Raw genomic sequence first — 27,316 nt, forward strand, 5'->3', positions numbered from 1 at the left:
AGTTGTATTTTGCATTTAGAAATAGCCAAAATTTAATTAATTGTATATCTTACTACATTTACAATAAGTGATAAAATAAAAATTGTTAATAACACACAAAAATTTTTAAATTGTTTTCAAGTGTTGCCTGTGTAATTTGTGATACCTCTCATTAAGCTAGAGTGGACCAGGAAAAAGACCATTATATGTTTGCCTCTGTTCCTTCATTTCTCTGGTCACTGAGTAAAGAAATTGTTAATAGGCTTTTTTTTCCTCATCTGGAACATGATTTATTATTGCCTTGGAGTGGACAAAAGTAGAGTTTTATCCTTCCTGTAAACTTGAATTTGTTAACACAGCAAACTCAGAAAAATAAACTTTGAAGTCAGGCAGAATTATTTCAGGCAGGAATATCTTATCTGGACAAATACTATGGAAACGTTTGGCGAGTCTCAAGTGGTTGTCCTTTATTTTTCCAAGACTTTTGACTGGGTCTGGCATAAAAGCCTGTTAAGTCCCATTGCCTGTCCCCTGACTTTTGCAGTTGGACTGCCATCTTTCTGACTGGATGCTTGCTTTGTGTGATGATTCCCTGTCTTATTGAACCAATGCATGTTCTACAGGGTTCTGTTCTCTCCCATACCCTCATTTCTTTTATATAGAAATTATCTGTTTCATCATACTACCAACCCAATAGTTTTGCTGATGATAGTACATTTCATTCCTCCTTTACATTTGACAAACCTGGCAATGCAAAAATCACCACAATCTCTAGAGCTTCAACCACTACTACTATAAACACAGATCCCCAAATGTTCATCAGTGGGGTTTGGATAATCTTGTCAGTTTTAGTGCTAGCAAAATGCAGCTGCTCTGCCTCATTTTCCACACAAAAGGGTTCCTTTTGTGTGGAAAATGTTTTTTCTACACAAAAGGGTTCCTTTAGGAAATAATTTAAAGAGAAATATTTAGTTGTTTTCCAGTGTTGGAAACTACTAGCTTATAGCACCAGGTGTATAGTCATGCACTTTAGGATGAATAGATTACAAGTTGTGTACTGCATTGATGGAATTGAACTGCAGGAAATGGATGCGAACAAAGAGTTGAAGATTAGAGGGCATATTGCAAAGGGTAGTCAGCACAAAGCAGCACATTAGATTTCTTTATCGTTGAAATACTGACAAAAACAGATAAGAAGTTTATTATTTCCTTTAATAAGGCCATATCTAGACTACTGCATGCAGATCTCCTCACCTGGATTCCATGGAGACGGTGAAGTGGTGGAAAGGATCCAGAGATGAGTGACGAAGATTGTGGTGGGTCTATGGAATGCTCCTTATGAGATTAGATTAAATTTCTGTTGGCTTCAAAAACTGGTCAATAGGCAAAAAAAAAAAAAGAGGGGATATGATAGAAACATAAACTTGCCAGCCTGGTTGGCAGAGCTGTTAACATATCTGCTCTCCAGCCAAAAGGCTGTGGGTTTGAATCCTGCCATGGGAATGGATGTTTGTTATTGTCTGTGAAAATACTAGTGGTGGTGGTGAGTGATAGATGGCATTGGTGTAGATGATGACAGTTAGTTTCAGTTCATTGTATAGTTGGTGAATTGTAGTTGTACAGTACAGTAGAGTAGATAGAGAGTTGTGGAGCCCTCCCTCGATGAGTCTTTGGACTCTCAGTAGGTGTCACATAATAATAATAATAAACTTATTAAAGCTCATTTTATAGGATTGACACCAAAGACTTTTTTTTTCAGTACATGCCAGAAAAAGAGAGAAAGCACGAGGATCACTCCTGAAAATTTTATAAGAGTGTGCTTAGTATGGTGTTGGGTGTAGACATTTGGCTTGGGTGGAAATGGGGTGTCAGAAGAAGTTGTGGTTTAATCAGTGATTGAGGTCAAGGAGAGTTAATGATAGGTATTGTGTGAGCAGGAGTTAGAGTGGTTCTCCTGCAATGAATCTTTTCCTCCATGGAGATGCCCAAGAAATAATAATAAAGTCTGTGCATTAGAGATATAACAAATTCCATTCATTGTTTTGAAATATGAACCTAGGATCTTCTTTCTGTGTCTAAAAGCAGAAGTTTCAGTGGTATGATAAATTCAAATCACTAACTATACAGTTGATTCTTTCTTTTCAGTTAGGTCAGATTTAAGCAAGAGCTTTGTAAAATGATGTGGAAGGATAATGTCAGTTATGAAAATTATAAGTGGCAGGACAGAAGAGTTAGAACTGTTGTATGGAAACTTATGTCTGAGTATGAAAAGAAACTGGCTCTGCAAGCCAAAGACAACTCCAAAGAATTCTATTGTTATGCTGCAAGTCAAAGAGGTAATAGATATGAAAGAATAACTGTACTGAATGCAGATGGTATGTGACTTACAGATGAAGAGATTGTTCAACTAATGTGTGACCATTTTGCTTGAAGCTGTCAGCCTGGTGTATACAACATTGAGCTCACTGCTACTTCTTCACTGGATGTAGAAACTCAGTGTACACTAGTGGCCAAAATTGTGGAAACCTTTTAGAAAAAGTGTATTTCTGAGCTTTGATGGCTCATAACACCACTTTTTTTTTTGGAGTAACACCATAAAATTATATATCAATGGAAAGATAATTTAATCAAGAATGTAATGCAATAACTTTCGTGAAGGATTTTTTTATTAGAACAGCAGTTATAAAGAAGAAAAGTGAAACAGAAAAAATATACAAAAATTCTCACAATGTGAGTTAATACTTAGTTGGGTAACCTTTAGCATTAATTACGGCCTTACAATACGTTCCCATGGAGTGAACCAAGTTTTTTAGTTCTGCAGCTGTTATAATGTGAAACCAAGATTGAATTATTGCTTCTATTAATTGGGTTTTATTGGTGGGTTGCTTCTGACTAATAAGTTTTTTTAGTTGGCTCCTTAGATTTTCGATTGGGTTAAGGTCTGGGCTATTCCCAGGCCATTCCAGCAGTGGAATATGAATATCTTGACACCACTTTTTGCACACAGCATCAACATGACATAGAGCTGAATCCTGTTGAAATATAAATGCTTCATTATCTTGGAAAAGATCACGTGCAGAAGGCTTCAGTTTGGGCTCAAGTATTTCATTTATGTATTTTTGGGTATTTATATTCCCATTAATCATGCAAATTCTGCCCACACCTTTTGATGTCATACAACCCCAGATCATAACACTAAGTGGGTGTTTCATGTTAGGTGTAATGCAATCAGGATGCAAATCTTCTTTGATTCTTCTCCTTACGTATTTTATGCCATCACTACCAAACAGGGAGATTTTGGTCTCATCACTCCAAATAACACTGTCCCATTGTTCTGCTGTCCAGTTAACATGGGTTTCAGCCCAGTTTAATCTTTTCAACCTTTGTTTGAGAGATAAAAATGACTTTTTTTCGTGGAATTCTAACATTTAGACCAAATTCCTGCAGTCTCTGCCGAACAGTCCTTGCACTCAACTTCACATTGTATTGTGCCATTTCATCTGTCACATAGGCACAGTCTCTCAATTCTTCTGTCATCACTTGCTGTTGTGCACCTTTTCCTACCTTTACCAGTCTGGTTTAGTAGTGACCGAAAATTTAGAAATGCCACCTTTGGTTAAGTTTCCATCAATTTTTCTTCTAATTTCTTCATAACTGTAGCCTTGTTCACTTAATAGTACTATTTTACATCACCTTCTGGGTGACCAGTCAACTCTTTGCACCATTTATTTTATTAAACACTGACAAATGTCCTCCTCTCAGCTTCAATACATGACATCAATAGCTGAATCCTACTGTGACCTTATTGGCTCATTGCCAAAACAAGATGACACCTGATTGGTTCTCTAAACATTCATGCTCATTGGCTACATTCAGATGAAGGAAAGCTACTTCATATCAACCTAAGCAAGTTGTGCTTCTTTTTTCTGGTTATTTGGATATAACTTTTCATAGAATACAAATAATTGAACAAACTTTGTTGTTACAAATCAATTACTTTCTTGATTAAATTATCTATCCACTGCTATATAATTTTTTGGTATTACACCAAAAAAAAAGTGGTGTTATGAGCAAGCAAACCTCAAAAGTACACTTTTTCCAAAAGGTTTCCACAATTTTGGCCACTGGTGTATGAGAAGGAGGAGGAGGTACAGTAGTACCGCTGTTGCACAAATTTAATAAGAATTCTGTGCTAGGGACTGATCAGCTTTCAGCATGGATGCTAAAAAAAGTATTCAGGTGAACTGGCTGTTCCTTTGACCAGGCTATATAATTTGAGTCTCAGAACAAGGAAGATTCCATAGGGGTGGAAGGGTTATTTCTGATGTATCTGGCTATCAATCTATTAGTATCTCTGGAGTGGTGGCAAAGATTTTGAAAAAAGTTGGTTAGGACTCATACAGAAATCGGTGGACAGAGAATATATACTTGGCAATGAACAGCATGACTTTACTAAGGGAAGGTCATGTTTGAGCAACTTGTTCACATTCTCTAATAAAGTTATTGACTTTATTAGAGAATAAAGAACTTATCATTGACTTGGATAAAGAAGATAATTAGAACCCTAAGTGAGGAACAAAATATGATTAACTCAGATTTCACCATCACTGAACTCAATGCTGCCATAAACCTATCAAAACCTAGAAAATCTGCAGGCCTTGATAATGTCTGTAATGAACAGATTAAACATATTGGAAACAGGACTTAAGAGTGGTTATTAAACCTATACAACACCTGCCTCAGAACCCTAAGGATACCAACTATCTGGAGGCATCCCAAAGTGGTGGCCTTTCTGAAACCAGAGAAAACTCCAACAGAAGCAAAAAAATTACAGACCTATATCACAACTCAGCAACCTCTCTAAACTCTATGAAGGATTAATTTTGAATAGGCTACAACCCCTAATTGAACCCCATCTTATTGCTGAGCAGGCTGGCTTTAGACCAGGCAAATCCTGCACATCACAAATTCTCAACCTCACTCAATATATAAAAAATGGTTATGAGCAAAAACTAGCCATAGGAGCAGTCTTTGTAGATCTAACTGCAGCATATTATACCATAAACCACCTCACACTCAGAAATAAAATGTACAGAATAACTAGAGACTATCACCTGTCCTCCTGATCCAATCACTTTTGGAAAACAGACACTTTTATGTGGACATGGGGGGTAGGAAGAGCCGCTGGCACCTCCAAGAAAATGGCCTCCCCCAAGGAAGTGTGTTATCACATTACTCAGCATGTCAATGATCTCCCCATCTTTCCAGGAACTAGAAATTTTATCTATGCTGATGACCTTGCCATATCTACTCAATCAAAAAATTTCAAATCCATTGAAACTACTCTTATCACTTGCCTTAAATAGTCTAACCACATACTATACCAGCAATCAACTAAAACCAAACCCCTTAAAAACCCAGACTGGCCTTTCCCACCTTAACAATAAGGAAGCCAACAGGAAGCTACAGATTTCTTGAGAAGGCTCTAAAATAGAACATTCCTGGAACCCAATCTACCTCGGTGAGACTCTCGATCGCACCCTCTCATATAAAACCCACATAGAAAAGGCATTAACTTCGACATCCAAAGACAACAGCCAGATGGAGACTTACCTCATAACGAACATCAAAGTAGTGGATGATCAAAGTGTAGAGGAAAGGAAATTAGAGGAAAGTAGTCGGGGAAAGTTCGATGTGAACTTAATAGAGAGATTTGAAAGGTCTAGAGGTTACTTTAAATGCTCAAGGTGGAACATGAACAGGAGAAAAGAAGTAAATGTACAATCTAAGCGGCAGTTTATTTATGCCGACTTCTTATGTTTTATATTCAAGCTTAGAAGGGCAATAAGTGAGTTATTAGTTTATGATTTACCTCTTGCTATGAAGGCTGCACACATACTCACAGATTGTACAAGATTTATAAATAATTCAAATGAGAATGGAATTATGTCCAATACAGTACAAGATAGCAGTAGTCAAATGTAATCAGAAGGAAAGTACAAAAGAAAAAGGGGAAGAGGAACACCTCGAAAAGAAAAAGAATTTCTCTTAAAGAAATTTTTTTTGTTTAAAGGGGGACCTTTCTTAACCTGATATCTTAGGAATATAGTATTCTCAGCTATCATGGTGTAACATGGAGAATAAATATCATAAATTAAAACCCCTGCATCAAAAAATGAATTATTTAATGGAAAATTTCTTGCATCCAGTAATATGTATAAAACATAAGGGTTATTGTTAAAGTAGCTGATAAAGGAAGGAATGTATTAATATTGTAATATGACTTAAAATAAGGAATTCTAACTAAATAAGTAGCTAACAAAGGAAAGTATAGATTAATATTGTAATACGATTAAAAATGAGAGAGTTAAGTAAATAAGTAGAAATGGGTGAGTCATAAAATACGTTATGTGAGAGATTAAGTTATTAAGTAGAATTCATAGAAAAAGTTTGAAAGGGGATTAAGTCAGGCTAGCACAAGAAAAGCAAAGCTATCGCTTAGGGCCGATCCCCAGATTGAAACATTGAGAACGGGCTTGCCGATCAAATGACATTTGGTGAGAAAACGCCACCCTAATTGGTCGATGATTAAAAAACAAGTGGAATGAGGAGAAAAGAAGTAAGAAAAGGTGCCGTTAGGGAAGCGGCTATAAAAGGGTTGGTAACCCCCTGGAGAACACACTCCCTTTTGGATAGTTGCTTTTGGCCTTGGAGTTTGGTTTTGGTTCCAGTGGAGTTCACGGGGGTTTTCCTGAGTGGCGACAGGGGTGATATCTCCTCGTCACAATACAGAAACGAAAGTGAGCAGGATTTCGATACCCGTTTTCCCGAGTAGGAAGCAAAGGAAAAATTGCCATAGAGTCCTAGAAAAGGAGGGATCTTCTTCGTTTTGACGCTAGTGATAACTACGCAAAGCAGAAAGCTGTAAAGAGATCGATGTCCTCGTTGCTGATAGTAGAGCAAATATATGTGTGTTAAAGTATTCCAGAGTTACGAGAAGTTATACCAGAGGTTCGTTTGGAAAAGAATAAAGGCCCATACGAAGAGCTCAAGAAAGGTACTGTAAATCATAACCTATGTTAGCTAGAAATTTGTCTGTAAAAAGTATCGTGATTCCAATACAGAACTGTTGAAGTTATACTAGGACTTTAGTATATGATAGAATGTGTTATGTGTAGATTGACTAGTGTTAAAGATTTGTGAATGATTAAGAGTCCTAAGATATTTTGCATGTCTATTATATTGCACAAGATATTTAAATGACATAATTGTGTGTTAGTGCAAATAACGGTATAACGGAATAGTGCGAATTAAGTAATTACGTATCCTAAGAATTGAATGCCTAATGTAATGTATACAATAATTGAAACGTCACAAGTATGTGTTAACAGTGAATGATTTGTTAATCTACTTCAGTATGAATCATCAGATAGTGTGAATTGATCTAATTTGTTCACATCAGGTGAATTTATGAATTAATGTGTATGGCGGCATAATCACAAATAGCCATATTGCTTGTAATGATTTAATGTTAGTCTATAAGTATTTTAGTTTAGTATTTGAATTGTACCATGTTTAGAAACTTAATAAACCTTTGGTTCAATGATAAAAGAGTTGTCTGATGTTGCTAATCCAATGCACCGCTTAAAAATCATTGTACCTAATCATGCGGGAAATTTAATGTTGAGGAAAGAGATTAAGAGTCACGACTGCAATAATATTTAAATACTAAGAGATATATTCGAGGTTGACTTTCTCCCCATTTATGACAACATAAATGGTGCAGTTGATAACCACTTGAAAATATTGTACTTAGTCACGCGGATAATTTAAGTAGAGAATCGAGTTAAGTGTCACGACTGCAATAGTTACACTTTCAGATATATTTGAGTTCTTTCTCCTTGTTTATGTATGTAATATCCTAAACTAAATATCCCAAAAGGCGCAGTATAAATACAAATATTAGGGGTACTACGGGGAGCAATAACTTAGATATTGGTTTAAGTTTTGGTAAAATCTCGGGCATAGAAGTTAGAGGAATATAGATAAAAGGAATTTGTAAGATTAGAGTAGAAATCGTAAATTGGGACACAACAATATGATTTTGGCATACAAATTTCTAGAAGTGTCATACAGGATAATAGTAGATAGAATTTTTCATTTTATGGAAGGGAATAGGACAAGAGGACATCCTTGGAAGTTGAGAATCAGTGCAGTGAAGAAGTGGTGTGAGCTGGATGATTCTCTGATAGAGCAGTGTGTTATCAAAATGGAGGTATTGAGTGCAGATAGTGTGAATGAATTCAAGACTAAGTATTAAAGTGGTGTGAATAATATGGCTTCCCTTAATGAATCCCTGGAGATCTCTCTTAATAATAATAATTTGTTGACTTCATCAATGCTTTCATTTGATGAATAATAACTTTCTGTTTGTAGAAAAAACATCCATGAATATCACAATATTTTGCTAGAACAGTTACCAAGAAATCTAAGTAATGAGACACTGGTCTATATGGCAGACTCCCAAGTTTTATTCTAATATCAACCCTCCATCAGAAAATCAAGATATGTTAATTAAACAAATAATCCTTTATGTGATTGTTTGCATTGTATTAACAGGCATTCCAAAATTGGACTGCTCTTTTCTGTGAATTATATAGTGTAAATAGTGTTTACCTTTACCTTACATTTACATCAGGTGTGAAATAAATGCATCATTTGTATACCACCTTCAATTTTAACTTCTGACTTATAGCTTAATACTGTACATACTATGTATGTATGTATCACTCTGTGTAGTATCCCAGCTACACGATATAATTATAGTGTTTCAAAGCTTTTTTCGTGGCACCTTTTCATATGTCTTTTCCATAATTATAAAACTGGTATACAAATCCCTGTTATATTTCTGTGATTTATCGACTATTTTTCATAATCATCAAAATTTTTATATGTATCTTCAAGAAGTATACACGATACTGTGATAGCACTAAATGATAAAGTATACATTATTGTTAATCTGCTGTCAACAGCTTCCTTCCAAATTAATCTGCTATTTATCAGGATCCTTGTATTTCAGTCTTCTGAGACTGCGTTATATCACCTAGATCTTGGTCTTCCTGTGTTTTTTTTTTTTTGTCCTGCCATCCTGAATCAAACACTGGGTTTGTTAACCTCTTCCATTCTGTTTAAGTGGCAGGCCATCTCATATTAGCTATGCTTACACATTCTTGTATGCTAGCAGTGTCAAATTCTTTCCTAATATCTTCATTTTTAATATGATATTACCATTGATGCTATCTGTTCTGTTCAATCCCCTAATTTTTCTCAAATTCTCTTATCCTATCTATAGTCTTTAATCAGTTACTTTAGTTCTAATCCATCTCTCAGGTCCATGATTAAAGTTAGTTTGAACACTGTATTGTGTACTGTTAGTTTAGCAGTTTCACTAATTTCTCTTTTATTCCCAGTGTATTTAATTATCTCCCCATCATACCACATTTGCTTGTTTTTTGTTCTCTATTTCCACATTTAATTTCTGTCTTCTCTAAAAATTGCCTTAAATTAAATGGCTGGAAGAACTATATTTGTTCAATAGGTTTTACATTAAGAATGCAGGCTGTGTTGTTTTTTTTTTACAATATATGTGTGTACTGTTTATGTATATATATGCACGCACGCCCCCACACCCACACACACAGAGAGAGAGAGAAACCTCGCATAATGCGAATTCGATATATGCAATAATCAGTTAGCATTATTGAGTGAAATGATACTATTTACCGCTTTAAGCAAGCGATTATCCAGTTAACGCGCTTTTTTACGTTATGCGAAATTTTACATTACACAAAATTTTTTGTCGCCAATCTGCAGCGAGTGGAAAAGCTGGAAGTCATTATGAGACATGAAAGTGGTGCTAGTAATACAATGACTGTGCGAGACCTGGGATACAGTGAGTCTGCAGTTTGGACTATATTAAATGAGAGCAAAGAATGCAAAGAACAAGGAAAAGTTGCTACGGCTTCTTTAAGCATGCAGATCAACCAAAATAGAAGCCATTTAATGATTGAGATGGAGCGTCTTCTGTCACTCTGGATTGAGGATTATAACAAAAAAAGAATACCTCTTAGTACAGGGAATATTCAGGCAAAAGCACTCAATATTTTTACCTCATTGAAAGAGACCAAATTTCAAGAGTAACGTGAAAGCTTTAGTGCGAGTTTAGGATGGTTTGATTGTTTTAAAATCATACTGGACTGCATAATGTAAGTATAACTGGTGAATTTGCTAGTGCTGATAAAGATTCTGCAGCCAAGTTTCCTGCAGAATTGCAAAGGAGGGTGATTATGATGATCGGGAAATATTCAACATAGACGAAACTGGTCTCTTTTGGAAGCATATGGCAACAAAAACTTTCCTAGCTAAAACTGAAACATCTGCACCAGGATACAAAGTATCCAAAGATCATCTTTTATTTTTATTTTTATGCTTTTATTAGGAGGGAATGCGTAGGCTTTAAACTCAAGCCTATGTTAGTTTATCGTGCACAAAACCCGCAATCTTAGATTATTGAAGAAATCAGCACAATTGGAAAAGAACTTGCTCGATTCCCATTCAGAACAGTTAAGCGAGAATGATCTTCTTCAACTAGAAGAGCAGCGTGCAAATGAAGAAGAAGATAAGGAGTGTGAACAAGAAGAGAATGTTACAAATAAGATGCTAACTGCAAAAGAACTTGCGCTAGTTTTCAATCACATTGAGTATGTAAGGAAATTTTGTTTGATGCTAATCTTAATTTGGAACAAAGCTTTGAAGTCTGTCGAAATCTTGATAAAGCAATCGCCAGCTATCGCAAGTTGCATGACAAGATGAAAAAGCCGAGCATGATTCAAACATCTTTACTTAATTTTTTTGTAAAAATGTAGCTCAAATGTTTAAACATTAAATAAAAATTTAAGCAATTGATTTTTATTAACTTTGATGATTTTATCCTCTAATATAGCTTATTTTTTCCAAATTTATGCTAACTGATGGATGCATTATAATTATTCCTATTGTTTATTGTATTTGCTTAGCACACAGTAATTGATGGATTAATTAATCACATTAAGCAAGGTTTTCCTGTGTGTGTGTGTGGGGGGGGGGTTCCTACCTGTTATTCTGGTCTGTCGTTTTCTTGCAGATTTTCATAAAAGTTGTTACAGCAATTATTCAATCTAGTGAAAGAATTCTGATAAATCAGACTGCATTTATTTAAGAGTATGGCATTTGTCTGCAATAAGTAAAGACCTAAATTGAATATTTCCAATTTCAATTTCATAATGTGAATATAAATGAATAGTAATGGAGATTATGTCTATTCTCGGTCTTCCATCTGATATTATATCAATCTATCTTCCTATTCCTCCTTTTCTAACTGCTGACTGACAACTTAAATATAGAAATATTCCTCTTTATAATAATTTACCTCACATAATTGTAGCATTTTGAACAGCTTTTGTCTTTGTTCATTGTTGTATGACTTCTATAGATCCACAAAACTAAAACACATATCCATATTTTTCCATGAATCCAACTTGTTTATTACATTGTGTAAATATCAAAGCAGTGGTATTACACTGGGTGATGAACCTTATTTACGCAAGAAGTTTGCCCTTCTCTCTAAGCAATGTGGATGCCATACTTGAGTCATGCCTAAGTTATTTCACTCTTAGCAGTTTCTTCCCCCTGCATACACACACACACACACACACACACACACACACATATGCTCAGATGTTCTAATGTTGCTTACTGCTGTTCTCTGGGGAATATATTCTGGGCTACTAATGGCCAGCCAACTCATGTTGGCTGGCCATTAGTAGGTGCATGCAGAGGATTAGGTTTCTGTCGCCTGACCTGACTTCACTGAAGCTTGGCATTTACCATATTGTGGTAGTCAGAATATCAATTATATCAGTGTCCAGTGGACTACAGCCATGCAGTCTACTTGGCTGTGTTCATCCCCCCCCCCCCCCCCATAGTTTGCTATTTTTTCTGTGCTGCATGTCACAATTCCCTGGTTTCTTTTCCTCATCCACTTCTTCATTCTGTTATAATCATAATCTCATTCTCTGAATCCACATTTCTCATCTCCTATAACCTTTCAATTCTCCTTAGTCTTTCCCTCTCTCTTTGTGCTCAGTACTAAACTCGTTCACTCGCTACCTTCTTCTTCTCTTCAAATATTAGGTATTTGGCTGTTCTAGCTTCACTGGTCTCCCCTCCCACCACCACCCTCTCCCTTTGGTCTATATTTATCCACCTCTTTCAGTAGCCGATTATATTTCCATCCTAAATATATGCTCTTTCCGTTTCTCTCTGTACTACTACACTTGTTACCTGTCTCTCTCTTAAATAAGGTTCTCTCCAAACTCCATTCATATACACTTGCAAATTACATACCTTTTGTCTCAGACAGCTTGGCTGTTATTTCATTCATCATTTCTGTTCTCATCAACTAATAACTGCCATACCTAGAAAACACCTTAAAACAATTTTTTTCAGCTATACCATTTATTAACCATCATCATCTCTTTCTAGCAACTCGCTGAATATCTATAACATCATTATTATGTTGGTAATCTGTGTTCCTAATTCTGATGATCTTTATTTCTTTCAATTAGAGCTTAATTTATTTTCTTCATTGTACCTCTTATACCTCCTTTTCATTTTTATGTACCTTTTAATATATGATGTAGCAGTGAATGTCAGCATTTCAACATTACAACTTAAAATTATTAGAATCAAATACAAATGTTTTTTGTACTTTTCCAACTTGTAATCCTCGTTTTATGTTAGTGCTCTAAGATATATATTTCTGTATTTTGAGCTTCTATATGTAATTTGTAACTGAATTATTTACATTCTAATTTATGTATGCAGTAGTTTACTTTTCTTTGAAGAATTGTTATGCAATTAAATCTGTATATATTTTATACAAAGGTATATTAATTAGCAAAGTATCCATAATAGCTTTATTTGTAGCTTAGTGCGTCTAATTGTAATTTGAACTTTATTCAGATGGATGTGGCTAAAGTTGTTACAGCTCCAATGCCAGGAGTAATAAAATCAGTGTCATGCAAAGTAGGAGACATGGTATGTAAACTGCTTTTAATTATCTTAGAAATATTATTAATAAGGAAACACTCCGGCATTGTTTACACTTTTTGAAAATTAAACAATTTTTAAAAAGTATAAAAATTTTAAATTGTAAAAATTGTAAATTTTTAAAAATTTCAATTTCTGTATTCAATGTAATATATTTTTTTTTATTGGCATGTGATGTTAATTAATAATAGACATGAAAGACACTTTTTTTTAACATTCTAAGTGCAGACTCTATACTTGGACAAACCCTGATAATTCTATAAGAAATCAAATAGATTTTATAATGATAAATAATAGATATAAAAATAATATAATCAACACCAAAACATACCCAGGTGCTGATATAGGTTCAAACCATAACCCCATTGTCTACTTTAAAGATTATTATTATTATTATTATTCAGGCCTCCATGGAGTCAAAAGCTCTCACCACTCTATCAGGCAATGCATTTCACAGTTCAACCAACCTCCATGCAAAGAAACCACTCCTCACCCTCTTGCTCACAACTTCCTTTTGCAACTTCTAGGGATGGCACCTTGCATCGCTCCTTCCCACTGTTCCACCAAGCAAAAGAACTCCCCAGTAACAACCCTGTAACTACCTCTCAGCAGTTTAAAAGTCTCAGTCATATCACCTCTCCTTCTATCTACCAAACTCTGCACTCCATATTCCCTCAGCAATCCTCATAACTAACATTGTACAGTCCTGAAACCCTTTTTGTTATCTGCCCCTGTACCCTTTCCACAGTTAATGTATCCCCTTCAAATTCTGGGGACCAAATTTAAGAACAATAGTCTAAATGTGGTCTGATCAGGGTCTTTTACAATGGAATCATAACTCTTTTATCTCTGTAGGTCAGTGTCCTTCTCAGTATTGCAGCAATTCTCTGGGTTACCTTCACTACCTTTGCAATATGTTCCCTGAATTTCAGTTTCCTATCAATCACCACTTCAGATATCTTGTTCCCCCTACTTCCCCCAGTACAGCTCCTCCAATCTAGTATGCAGCCTCCCATTGATGTATCCCAAACTTCAAGACTTTACATTTCGCTGCATTAAACTGACCTCCCCCCCATTCATTTGCTCATCTGTCTAGTTTATTCATATCCTTTTGCAGGACTGCTGTATCTGCTCTATTACTAAAAATAACCCTTCCCAGCTTCACATCATCTGCAAACAACTGATTATCCCCCTGCAATCCATTGACAATGTCATTGATATAAAGGTAAAACAATACAGGTCCCAGTACCGAGCCCTGTGGGACCCCGCTGTAACCTTCTGCCTCTTTGATACTGTCCCATACACAACTCTCTGATACCAATCACGCAGCCAATCCTGAATCGAATTGACTAACCCGACATATAAACCCATGTGCTGCAACTTAAATATCAGCTTATCATGTGGCACCCTGTCAAACGGCTTTGCAAAATAAAAAAAAAATGGTAGTATATGCCTTTCCCTCATCAACTGCTCTTGTCACTTTATTATAAAAGGCAATCATATTACTAAAGCAAGAGCGCCCTTAACAAATCCATGTTGACTCTAATATAACATTACTCTTATCTGCCCAATGCTGTATATGGTCCCTCACTAATTTTCTCCAAGATCTTTACAACTACTGATGAAAGACAAACCCACCTATAGTTAGACACATCCAGTCTGCTACCGCCCTTATGCAATAGCACTATCTTACCTTCCTTCCATTCCTTGGGTACCTTTCCCATAGCCAGACTTTCACTGAAAAGCCAGGTCAACTAAGCTGTCAGTTCTTTAGCACATTTTCTCAAAACTCGTGGTGAAATGCCATCCAGTCCTACAGCTTTACTGACATCCAGGGTACTCAGTATTTGGAACACACTCTCTCCTCTTGCACCTCTAAATCTCAAACCTGCCCTATCCCTCTAGTATTAAAACTTCCTTCTCCAGGATGAAATGCTCCAATAAAGTGTTCATTGAACAACTCCACTGTGTCCTATGCATCAGTCACTCTATTCCCATTTTTATCCCACAATGTCATTCTTCCACAATAATTTCTCGTCATACTGCCCACATAGCTAAAAAAATTCCCTAGGATTATCTTTGGATCTTAGTACCAGTCTCTTCTCATATTCCAGTTTTGCCTTCCTTACTATATTAGTCACTCTCTTGGCCTGAGTCTTATATTCTTCATGCATCTGCTCTCCACCCGTCTCCTTATATCTCTTCCATGATCTCTTTTTCACCTGCAGTTCCTGTTTGATATTGTTTATCATTCACTTTACACAAATTGTGTCCTCTTTTTATGGAATACAGCTTACTATTGCTGCCAACAAATATTCCTTCACAATTTCCCATGCACTAATGATATCCTGGCCTTCCAATTCTGCCCTCCATGGAACTGCTCCAAGTTAATATCTAAGACTATTATAACCACCTGCCTTATAATTCCACTTACGTTCCCTTTTCTTTGATACTCATGCATGTATATTCATCTTCCAAGTCAAAACCACATGGTCATTCTCTCCAACGGGGGGGGGGGGGTCATCTCAGTTATTATCAGCTCTTCTAATGCTATGCCCAAATCCAAAACTCTTGAACCAATTGTTTCCTCTATTACATGTTGCCTAAGACATCTATCTGTCAAGAATTCCAGAACTTCCATTCCCTTAGTACTACATGCATTTTCTTCTTCCCAACTTATACTGCTGTAGTTAAAATCTCCCATAACAATCATTCTTCTTGCACTTGCCAAGCTCCACTGTCTAAATATCTCCTGCTCTTCCACCCTCTATGCTCCTTGGCTTGTAACAACATCCCACTTTCTTGCCCACTTCTACCTCACACCATATGCTTTTGAAAGCATATGGTGTGAGAAGAATTAGTGTCACTGCCTTCCAAAGCGTCCACTCTTAGAGGACATAAGTCATCACTTATCATAAGCAGTACTCCACCACTCCGTTTTCCCTTCCTATCCTGCTGAAAAATGCTGTACCCTGCTACTTTTATTCCTGTTATTATATCATCTTTCATCAACTACGTCTCAGGCTGATGCAATCAATGTCACCAATTCATCTCCTTTATTCCGGATATTCCTGGCATTAGTATAAAGAATAAAAATGTCACTGCTTCTATACCTATGATTATCCCCTCCAGACTCTACTGGACTCAGTGTTACCTATTGTTGTCCCCTTTCCCCAAGCACCCATTCCCACAAGAGGCCACCTTTGCTACCATCCACCTTGGGAATCTAGTTTCCCTGCATTGACACAGACTCGTTCAGAAAACAGCAATATCTCCAGCTGCCTACATCATTCCTCATTCAAATGCAAGCAGTCTCTTGCATATAGCTCTTTTCTGTCCTCAAATGCCCTCCAAGAATCCACATATTCCAATCCTCTCTTCTGATACATTCTGGCTATTATGCTATTCATTATTACTGCTCTTCTGATCAGCTCGTCATTATCATATCTGGGTAACACACACTGTCTTTCCTCTCTGCATTTTCTTTTGTACAACCTGAAGCATGAATCTCAGATCTCTCTCCACCTGATTTACACTGCCTCTCAATGGAAAATGGAAAATAACTGTTTGACTATACAACGATACCAGATATACAAAATATGGATAATGGTTTTTAACTCAGAAATTAGGAAAAAATTAGATAATGTAGGATATAAAACAGAAGACAATAAACTTTGCAACACAGAAGAAATTGAAAAAAGATTTTCAAAATTTAGAAGTGCAATATATGAGACAGCAAATGTGATTATTCCAGAAATTAAATACAGTAAGAAAAAACCCTGGGTGACAGAATCAGTAGTAGAATTTATGAACAAAAGAAGAAAAAAGAAAAACACCACAGCACAAAATGCTTAGTAAAATGATTGAAAAATTAATGTGAGAAAGTTAAAGACAAGTGGATAAATGAAAAATGTAAGCTCTGATCCAAGCTCAATCCAAGCTCTGACAAATAAAAAGAAAAACTTCAACCATAATCTTTGTATAAAAGATCAAAATGGAAAATTACTACTAGAAACATAAGATATCATAAAAAGATGGAAAGAATATGGAAAAGAACTGTTTGAATCTGATCATACAGAGGTACCACATATACAAAATATGGATGATGAACAAATTACATATGAAGAAATTGAATATGCTACAAGCCAAATAGATACAGATAAAACACCAGACCCTGATCAGATCTCTCTCAAATTTTTAAAGAAATTAAATGAAAACACAGTTAATGATCTAAAATTTATTTTCAATAATATATATGATACAGGATACATCCTGGATGATCTAAGAAAATCCATCTTTGTTATAATCCCCAAAACTTCAAGAATTTTTGAATGTTCAGAATATAGATTAACAAGTTTAATAAGCCATGTTACAAAAATATTACTGAGAATAATCCTAGAAAGAATAGAAGGTATTTTGTCAGTAGCAATAGATGACACTCAATCAGGTTTCCAAAAAGATAAAGGTACAAGATAAGGAATTTTCGATCTGAAAACATTACATGAAAGAAGCCTTCATAACCAGTAAAGCATATATCATTGTTTTATTGATTACATCAAAGCATTTGATTCAATAGATCACAAAAAATTAATACGTATCCTACAGAATAATGGTTCTAAAAGGAAAAGATCTACACATAATTACAAACATATACTGAAATCAAATCAAATCAAAAAAATTCTGACAGCTTTGAAATCAAAAACGGAGTAAGACAAGGATGTGTTTTATCACCTTTATTGTATAACATATATAGTGAACAAGTTTTTTAAAATATTGCAGAATTGAAGGGGGTAAAGGTATGAACTTCAACAACTTCAGATATGCAGACGACATGGTCCTTATTGCAAAATCTGAAGAGGAACTTCAAAACTAAGTCACAGAAATTTACAAGAGAAGCTTAGACATTGGATTAATTATCAACCTGAAGAAAACAAACAAAGTGCATGATCATATCAAAAGAACCAACAAATAAGAAACTAAACATAACTGTTAATCAAAAGAAAATTGAACAGTTAAATCTTTTATATATCTGGGACAAATGTTTACAGAAGGAGGAAATTCTCTTAAAGAAATAAAAAGAAGAATAGAGATAGCAAGAAAAACCTACATTGATATGAAAACTTTTCTAACATCTAGAGACATTAATTTAGACACAAGAACAAGATTAATAAAGTGCTATATCTGGTCAAGCCTTCTCTACAATAGTGAAACTTGGACTTCAAATAAAGCTTTCAAAATGCAACCATCAGAAGAATGCTGAAAATATCATAGACAGAAAAATTGAAAAATGAAGATGTTTTAAAGAAAGCAAAAATGAAAAGAACATTAATGAAAATCATTAAAGAATGCAAACTTAAATATTTTAGACATCCAATTAGACAAGAAGGCATTCAGAAACTAATATTAGAAGGGAAATTGGAGGTTAAAAGAGAGAGAGTAGACTCAAGAGAATGTGGTTTGAAGACATTAAGGACTGGACTGGCTTGAATTACTACAAATGTTCCAGAGCAGCAAAAGTAAGAAAAAAAAGTTCCATGACATTGTTGCCAACCTCCTCCTCCTAGGGAATGACACTTGAAGAAGACATAAGAGTGTTGAAAAGAGAACAGAAATGGACTACAATTTTTTGCTCAACATTTTGCAGATATCTTCAGTATGTGGTTAGTTTAAAAGATGGAAAAAACAGCTCACAGAGGTGTAAATGGCAGAAAGTACAATCATAATTATGACTGAAGTTAAGCAAACTCCTAACAGCAAAAGAATGAAATGAGATACAAAAAAAAAAAAAAAACAGTTTGCCACAGTACATAAACACTAAAAATCAATGATCAGTGATGAAAATTGTAACCTACAAAAAAGAAAGGAACTCTAGTTCTAATTTGGTGGAACTTCTACTGTTATATATAAAGAAGTTTAGAAATGCTAAGTTGGTGTTCGTTTTTTAAAATGTCTCCAGACTTTTGTTAAATTACTAAACCATGCTTATTGAGATTTTATGAGTGTTTCCTTGCAGCGGCAGACTTAAACACAGCCTCTCCGAGTTGTAACAACTTCTATAGAACAGTTCCCCCCCCCCCCCCCCCCATCTAATTCTGAATGAAGGGATCTGCCAGTTTGGACTTACCATAAATGGGGGATAATGAATTTTACTAAAACATAAAGATAAGCATAAATTTGCATGGAAATAACACACAGGAAATAAGACCATACATGCTTCCTTACAAAATTCTTACTCAGCTGCCCAAACATGACCTAAGTTACTCACCACCAGCAACGTTTCCAAATTTTCCCTTGTATCTGTATCTGTATACAGTAAGATTTCTCTTCCAACTTGTATGTAGGAGCAGAAATATGTTAACACATATTTCTGCTCCTACATCTCAAACTCCTGACTGCATTCCGAGTTTGTCTACAAAATTCCATAGGCTAGATGTTATTTTAGTTGTCTGCCACTGAAATCTTTTAACTATCTCCCTACCTCCACATAATCAAGACACCTGTATCCGAGCACAGTAGTTCAGATGCATTCTTATCCAAGTCTTGTAAAGGTGAGGGAGGGGAGGGGGAGAGTAACTTTCTCATTTTTGCAAATTAGCATTCTCTTTTAACATTGCATTTATTTGGCCTGATGACTTAACTGCATTAGTAGTGTGTTTTCCTAAACCGTAACTTCTGTTTACTATCATCTCTAGATCACTAGCATCAGTTATCACGTGAAGCCAACTCTTACTATATCAAACTTGTAGAGACCACAGGAATAGTTTGCCATAGTGATTTTTTTTTTTTTTTTTTAGTATATTGGAGATAGGTGGTGCTTTGGAAAAGTTATCCTGAATTTGCTCCTATTTAATTTTTAAAAGTGTTCTTCCTTTAAATCTCAATACCAATTGAAAATACAACAGTAGTTGGGAATGAATAACTCCAGGGCAAATCTATAATTTCTCTTTGAGTGATATAGAAAAAGTTCTGTTTCAAATCAGCCATGAGCTTGCTCTAGGATGAAACTAGGCCTATTACAACACATGGCAAGGATAGCAACAACAAAGCTCAGTAACATCTAAATGTTTCAGGTATTGCTACTGCAGACAGGCCATCGATCGCTAATCAAACAGATCATTATTTGAAGTGCTGCAGCTGCAGACTGAACATCAGGAAACAAACAAAAGAGTCTTATATGTGATTTTTTTTGCCTGTAGACATAGTAGCTGTGCAAACATTATAGATTGTCAACTGGAGGAAAATATTGAAATGGTGATGAAGCATGGACCATGACTATAAACAAGGAATGCTATCACAGATATCAAGTGCCATTAATATCCAACTCTATTAATGACCATAAAAACCACATTATTGCATTAGAAACATGCATGGGCCATGCAGTCAACAGTACACCTCACAGAACCTTCTAAATCCACTTCACAAACATATCCAGTCTCAGTTCCCATTTCAGTAATGTCTTTTCCTGACAGAAACTCAAATTGCAACTTCCTCAAACACTATGCATCTGAGCTTTCCCAGTTATATACTTTGACTCATTTCTATTCAAAGGTGGTACTTATGCATATGTTCGCTCTGATATCCATGCCAAAGAGTATTCACCCTAGAATCTCCTGCTTTTAACCTTCTTTGTGTGAAAATGTTTCTGCCCCTATTCTATCAAATTCATCTGTTGTCTCTACTAATGCTACCAATCATTTGGATCTTTTTGATTTTCTTCAGGCTAACTTTCCTAACATTGAGGTTGTCTGTAGAACTTTCGATGTTTGCAACATCAGCTGGCTCTTCTCTTCCATTTGCACAGATCAGGCAGGTAAATATATTGAGACATTTGCTATCACCATTGACCTTACACAAATACTTCCCATGCCTTCTTGAATACCAGATTACCTTAACCACTTTTCACTGTACCTCTTTCTTACTAGTGATTATTCTTAGTACATATGAATGTCCGTAGAATAATCACTTTGATCTTTTGCCCAGAAAGAAATCTGAAGAATTTTATCCAAATAGATACAAAAATGTCTCCTGGTGTGATGTAATTTCTACAGTTATTCTAAGTGTCGTTTTCTGAAAAATTTAGGTATAGACTTTTTTATATCCTGTTCCTGTTCTGAAGATGAGGTTGATCTTTCCATCTTAATCTTGGACGTCCATGGTCTCTACTTCCTGTGGGTTTATATTCTAGTGCTAATTTAGGAATCCTATTATTCTTCATTCTTTCTATGTGTTCAGCCAATTTTGCTGGTATTCTTCTATTTCTTGTATGATTTTTTTTGTATTAATTATGCCGTTCATTCTATTGTAAATTTGTAGTCTTGCTTCCAATTATGAATCAGTATTGTATTGCAAGATTATATTTCTTAAGTATTTGAATTCCATAACTTGTTCTATTATTTTATTGTTAAGCATAATTTTGACTCTTTGAATGGTGTTTCCATACTTTGCCATAGCTTTTGTTTCAGAGATTTTCATTTAGATAGATAGATAGTTGCAATGTGGAGTTTATCTTCTGAATTTTAAATTAGTACTCGATCATCTGCAAAGCATTGTATTTAATTGTATTTTATTTGTTAATTTAATTCCATCTTTGACTGTTATTTTCCATTCTTTTAGGATTTTATTCATATAAATGTTGAATAGAACTGGGGATAAGCCACAGCCTTGTCTTACTGCTTTATTTATAGTTATAGGTTTTGACAATGTTCTATCTGCAAATTCGATGCAAATTTTTGTTTCTCTGTAGAGGCTTTTTATCGCATTAATTGGTTGAAGAGGTATTTTATCGTCTTATATTTTCCAGTGTAGATTCTGTTCAAGTTATCATGCACTTTTTCATAGTCAATAAATAGAAGGAAAGTAGGCAGGTTCAATTATTTTCTTTTTTCTATGATCTATTGCATTGTGAAAGAGGCATCTATGCATCCTGTCCCTCTTCTAAAACCACACTGTTCTTCTTCTAAATAATTTTCCATGTATTTAATTAATCTCTTCTATAAGATATTTGCATATAATATAAATGCTGTTACTAAAAGATTAATGCCTCTAATTTCTGCATTTGTCCTTGGAACCTTTTTTGTGAATATTTATTACTACCACAATTTCCCATTCTTTTGGGATCTTTTGATATTTCCACATATTATTATAGGGTTTAAGTAGGCTTTCTTGTAAGCTATTGTCTGCATATTTAAGGAGCTCAACACATATTCCATCCAGGCCAGGGCTTTTTCTGTTTCTTAATTTTTTTAAATGCTTTTCTAATTCTTCTATTACTATTTCTTCTGTATTTTCCTGCATATTAATATCTTCAGTTTTGTCATTGTTTTCTATTTCTTGTTTTCCATTCTATAATAATAGTGTTGTATCCAATCCTCTTTGGAAATTAAATTATTTCTTAATTGGTCATTTTTTGTTGTTTGCTTATTTAAAGTTTTACTTTTTCTTTTACCTCCTTATTCATATTTCTTTTTTATGTATTTGGTCTCTTCACTGTAAGATCTCTTCTAATTTTGCTGTGAAGTGATCCCATGTTTCTCTGTTCTCTTTTTTCCAGTACGGTTTTTTAGCTATTGCTCTTTTGTGTTTATCCATTGTTTATATGCTTCTTTCTTGTCTTTGATTATTGTTTCAATGTTCTCATCTAGGTTTCTTATTCCCTTCCTGTTCCAAGGCTTTCTGTTGCTGCATTTATTAATGTTTTTAAATTATTCCACTATCACTACATCATAATTTTCTTTTATTTGCTGTAGTTTTTTATTTATTCTTTTGCAAACAAAAGTAGTTAATACTTCTCTCATCCAAGAGTTGAACTTTCCTTGTAATACATAATGATCTGATTCTGTCTGCACTTCTAAATACATGGCTACTATCTGTCATCATATTAGCTGTTTTGCTATTAGGTAATATACAGTTTATTATACTTTTTAGGTTTCTTGTTTCCCAAGTGGATTTAGGCGATTTTTATGTTTGAAAAAAAAAAAAAAAAAAGAAGTAATTTTTAAGCTATTATACATGGAAAAATCTAGAGGCCTATCCATTTTTTCTATTGCATGTAATTTCACCACTTGTTCCTATATTTGTAAATGGCATGTATGAGGCTCTGACATTGATATCTCCAATTATTAATAGTTAATTATTCTGGTTTATTTTATCTTTTATTTTTGTTAATCTGAATTGACTTATTTGAAATCTTAGTTCTAGAATTCTCTCACTCCAGTATTTGTAATATGTGAGATTTTTTGTCATTGATTTGTGAATGAAAATCATTACTCCTGCTTTTGCTCTTTCTTCCTTTTTTGACTCCACTTCAGATATACGAGGGTTGTTTGAAAAGTTTGGTAAATTTCCAATAGACAGCAACACAATTCGTTCCTTCATACCAGTGTCAGCACATATCTTTTTCATGACCCCTGGCAAAATTTTAGCCAGGTGCGACATGTAGTTCTTGTTTGGCAAACATTTAAAATGACAGTGGTTGCATTTTTTCATAATTCGTCCAGTGATAAAACACTTTTATTTGAAGAAGTGGACAGCCACGCAGATAAAAGCTGAGTTAGATGCCGTTCATGGAAGACTCTGCACCAGCATTAAAGACTAGTTTTGAATAAATGAGTTTAAACATGGTTGAAAGTCCGTTGAAGATGAAGCATGTTCCGGACACCCAACTGAGGTCACTACGAAGGAAATGATCGACAAAATCCATAGTATCGTTATGGAAGCCTGCTGAGTGAAAGTGCGTGAGATTGCTGAGATTGTAGGCATTTAACTGAATGGGTGAGTAATATCCTGCAAGAAAAATTGCACATGAAAAAGCCGTGTGCATGATGGTTGCAGTGATTGTTGACTGATGATCAAAAACGCATGCGAAAAGACATTTCAGTGCAGTGTTTGGCAATGTTTAATCGCAATTCACAGGATTTTTTGCATCGATTCGTGACTGTACAAAACTTGAATCCACTACTACACACCTGAGTCAAAGCAGCAGTCAAAACAGTGGACAATGTCCGGTGTAAGAGCACCGAAAAAAAGCGAAGACTGTTTTGTCAGTTGGGAAGGTAATTGTCACTGTTTTTTGGGATTCCCAAATAATTATCATGATAGGCTATTTGGAAAAGGGTAGGGTAAGACAATAACCGGAGTCTCTGCATCATTGTCTGTTTAAAAGAAGGACTGAAGAAAAAACGGCAAAGATTGGTGCACAAAAAAAGTGCTCTTTCATCAAGACAGTGCACTGTTGCACACATAGGCTGTCGCAATGGCAAAATTGCTTGAATTGGTTCCACATCCACCTTATTCTCAGGATGTGGCCCCGTGTGACTTCTTCTTGTTTCCAAACTTAAAAATTGGCTCGATGGGAAAAAAACTTTCTTAGAAAGAGGATGTCATTAAGGCTGTCAAGGACTATTTTGCACAATTTGACAAATCCTACATTTTAGATGGGATGAAAAAATTGGAAACTCGCTGGACCAAATGTGTAGACCTCGATGGAAACTTTGTTGAGAAATAAAGATGATTTTTTCCAAAAAATGTGCTTAACTTAATTTTTTACCAAACATTTCAAACAACCCTCATATATGTTATTGTCTGTTTCATCTGAATGTTTTTTTTTTTTTTTTTTTCCTAGATCCTGGTATTTGTGAAGCATATTCCTGACATTCCAAGAAGCAACATTCCAGATATTCCTGTTCCTTTTCATTATTTTTCCTTGTGGGACTCATGGCTGACCATTACACTCATTTATGCCCATCATGCATCTCCAATGAGATGTATGATGGGCATAAATTTGGAGATAGCATCTACCAGCAAGACATCTGTTCATCTCACAGGTCCAGACAGGCTACTGCTCGGTTCCAGGAGCATTCTCTTAACTTTGAAATAATGAAGTAGCCACCTAGAACCCCTGAATTAAATCCCATCGAAAATCTTTGGGATGCTATCGAGCAGAGTGTTTGGACCTATGCCCCATCACTGCCAAACTTGAGCGAATTGTGGACAGCTCTGGAGGGTGCATGGATCGACATACCTGTGAAACATTTTTGCAAGCTTGTGGAATCCTTGCCTCGTTGTGTGGCAGCCATTATCAGGGCTGGATGGGGTTCAACACATTACTAGGTAGCTCTCCCTAATTCAGTGGCACTTCAGTGTAGATCATGCAAGAAAAACATCTCCAGCTTTTCCATGTTCAAAATGTGATAAAATACCCAAACTTGCTTTGAGCATTGGTCTAACCTTATGTTAGAATCTTCTGAGATATGACCTGTGGATGAAGACGACTAATAAAACTGAAAATGCAACGCAATGTTTTCATGAACTGAGTCCTGATCACCACCTGCTATTTATGTGAGCACTCTTTTGATAACTCAGAGTTGATTGTTGTTGAGAGAATTTCACAACTTGAAACCATAGTATTTTCAGCTTTTGTTGTGAAAATATTTTTGAAATCAACATGAAAAATCAGAGGGACCATTTGCAGAGGACACAAATTGATGCTGAACTGTATTCTCTATCATAAATAACCCTTTTCATTACTAAATGAAAGAGTTATGATTATGTTAGGTGGAAGATGAATTTTATCGCCTGGTATGAGACCACCATCCTGCTTATTAGAGGCCTGAAAAAGTTCCATGTTTTATCACTAAAGCAGGGTTTCTGGACTCTGTAAAAAATACATAAAATCAATAAAAATAGAAAAAAAATTCTACAAGGAAGCCTTTCATATATGGAAGGCATGTATAAAAAAAAGTACTGTATGTGATTAAGAACAAAAATATTTAGTATTGTTTTGAAGTTATCATTGGACTTCAGTTATTTTCATATATTATCAAATTGCATCATGGTAATATTTTCCATAATGAAATTCTTTACAGGTAGCAGAAGGACATGAAGTATGTGTAATTGAAGCTATGAAAATGCAAAATAGCTTGACCATTGGAACTACTGGCAAGGTGAAAGCTGTACATTGTAATCCTGGTGATACCGTTGAAGAGGAATACATTCTTATAGAATTGGAGTGACTTATTTACTTGATCTTAAATATGTACAATATGTTAAATATGTTCCTTAGTTATGTACAGTTACTGAAGCCACAGGATAGTCTATTATTCACACACTTTAATTATGCAATAAAATGCATGCCATATGAGTTGAATTTAATGAGCTTAATATATTAACATGACATTGACTAAATTCATAACCACACACATTCATTTAGCCTTGACATACAGGGCACAAAGTACAAATAATTAAAAGATATGAAGCAAACATGGAGAATAACGAAGTTCAATTTGATTACAACACAGACTTGTTCCCTTTTTTTAAGATCAAAAGCATTATATATGTAGGAAAGTAGCGGCAATTTTGAAGTATCTACTTTTGTAATGACATCATCATGCTTGTCAAGGATTTAGGCCTAGAGTGGCCTGTTCCAGCCTTAGGGGTCAGCAATGAATCTCTTAAAAGGATGTCCTGGTTTTCTTTTTCCCAGCGGTTTTAAATTTACAGCTTGTTCTGGTAATCTTTCTGTTTTCATTCTTTCTACTGAGAGGTGTGCTCCATCCATTTATGTTTATATTTTTTAATTTTTTCTATTACTGATTCCTGGTTTGATTCTTTTATAATTTCTTCATTTCAATCATTATTAATGTTTGTCTTTTTTTGTTTTATTGTCCAGATTTCACTTCTATACACTGGTAGGGCTAATGTATTGAATACTTTTAGTCTGGTTTGTTTTTGAACTAGGTTATGTTTAAATATAGAGTTAATTACACCTGTTATTTTTAAATATTGTTTTTTGTAATGACATATTTTAGAATTAATGGTAGTACTTAATACTATCGATAGGCTTAGCCATTGGTGGTTATAAGTGCTTCATGGTACATAGAATGTTTAGAAATTTAGCCTTGTGGCCTAGACATATATTAGACTTTTAAGGAATTTAAAGAGCCAGCATCCAAAAATACACTTCTGTGTAGAAAAATAACAATTGTCCCTAGACTACCAATAAATTAATTATAAATATAGTTAGGTGTTGATAAGTGCGGATAATGAATCCCATGAAATGGTCATATTATTTGAATTCACACTATTCAAACTTATAATTATATATAAAATGTGGTAATTGATTCCAATTGGATGGAAATAGGCAAGGAAAAATTTTAAACATAAATTTTTATTTACTAAAATAAAGAACCAA

General features: G+C 34.9%; 1 protein-coding gene across 1 annotated transcript in view; it reads left to right on the top strand.

Annotated features, from left to right (window-relative positions):
• Positions 1 to 26,272, top strand: part of LOC150094469 (propionyl-CoA carboxylase alpha chain, mitochondrial-like) — a 559,741-nt gene extending 533,469 nt beyond the window's left edge. The window contains exons 22-23 of the mRNA XM_090412316.1: positions 13,042 to 13,116; positions 25,992 to 26,272. Of these exons, the coding sequence (XP_090268442.1) occupies positions 13,042 to 13,116; positions 25,992 to 26,138 (222 nt within the window). The 3' untranslated portion in view covers positions 26,139 to 26,272. The remainder of the gene's footprint in view (positions 1 to 13,041; positions 13,117 to 25,991) is intronic.
• The last annotated feature ends 1,044 nt before the right edge of the window (positions 26,273 to 27,316 follow it).

The sequence above is a fragment of the Typopeltis vanoorti genome, chromosome 22 (assembly GCF_054136105.1).
Source record: "Typopeltis vanoorti isolate ZY-2024b chromosome 22, IOZ_Tvanoo_1.0, whole genome shotgun sequence".
Classification (NCBI taxonomy): domain Eukaryota; kingdom Metazoa; phylum Arthropoda; class Arachnida; order Uropygi; family Thelyphonidae; genus Typopeltis; species Typopeltis vanoorti.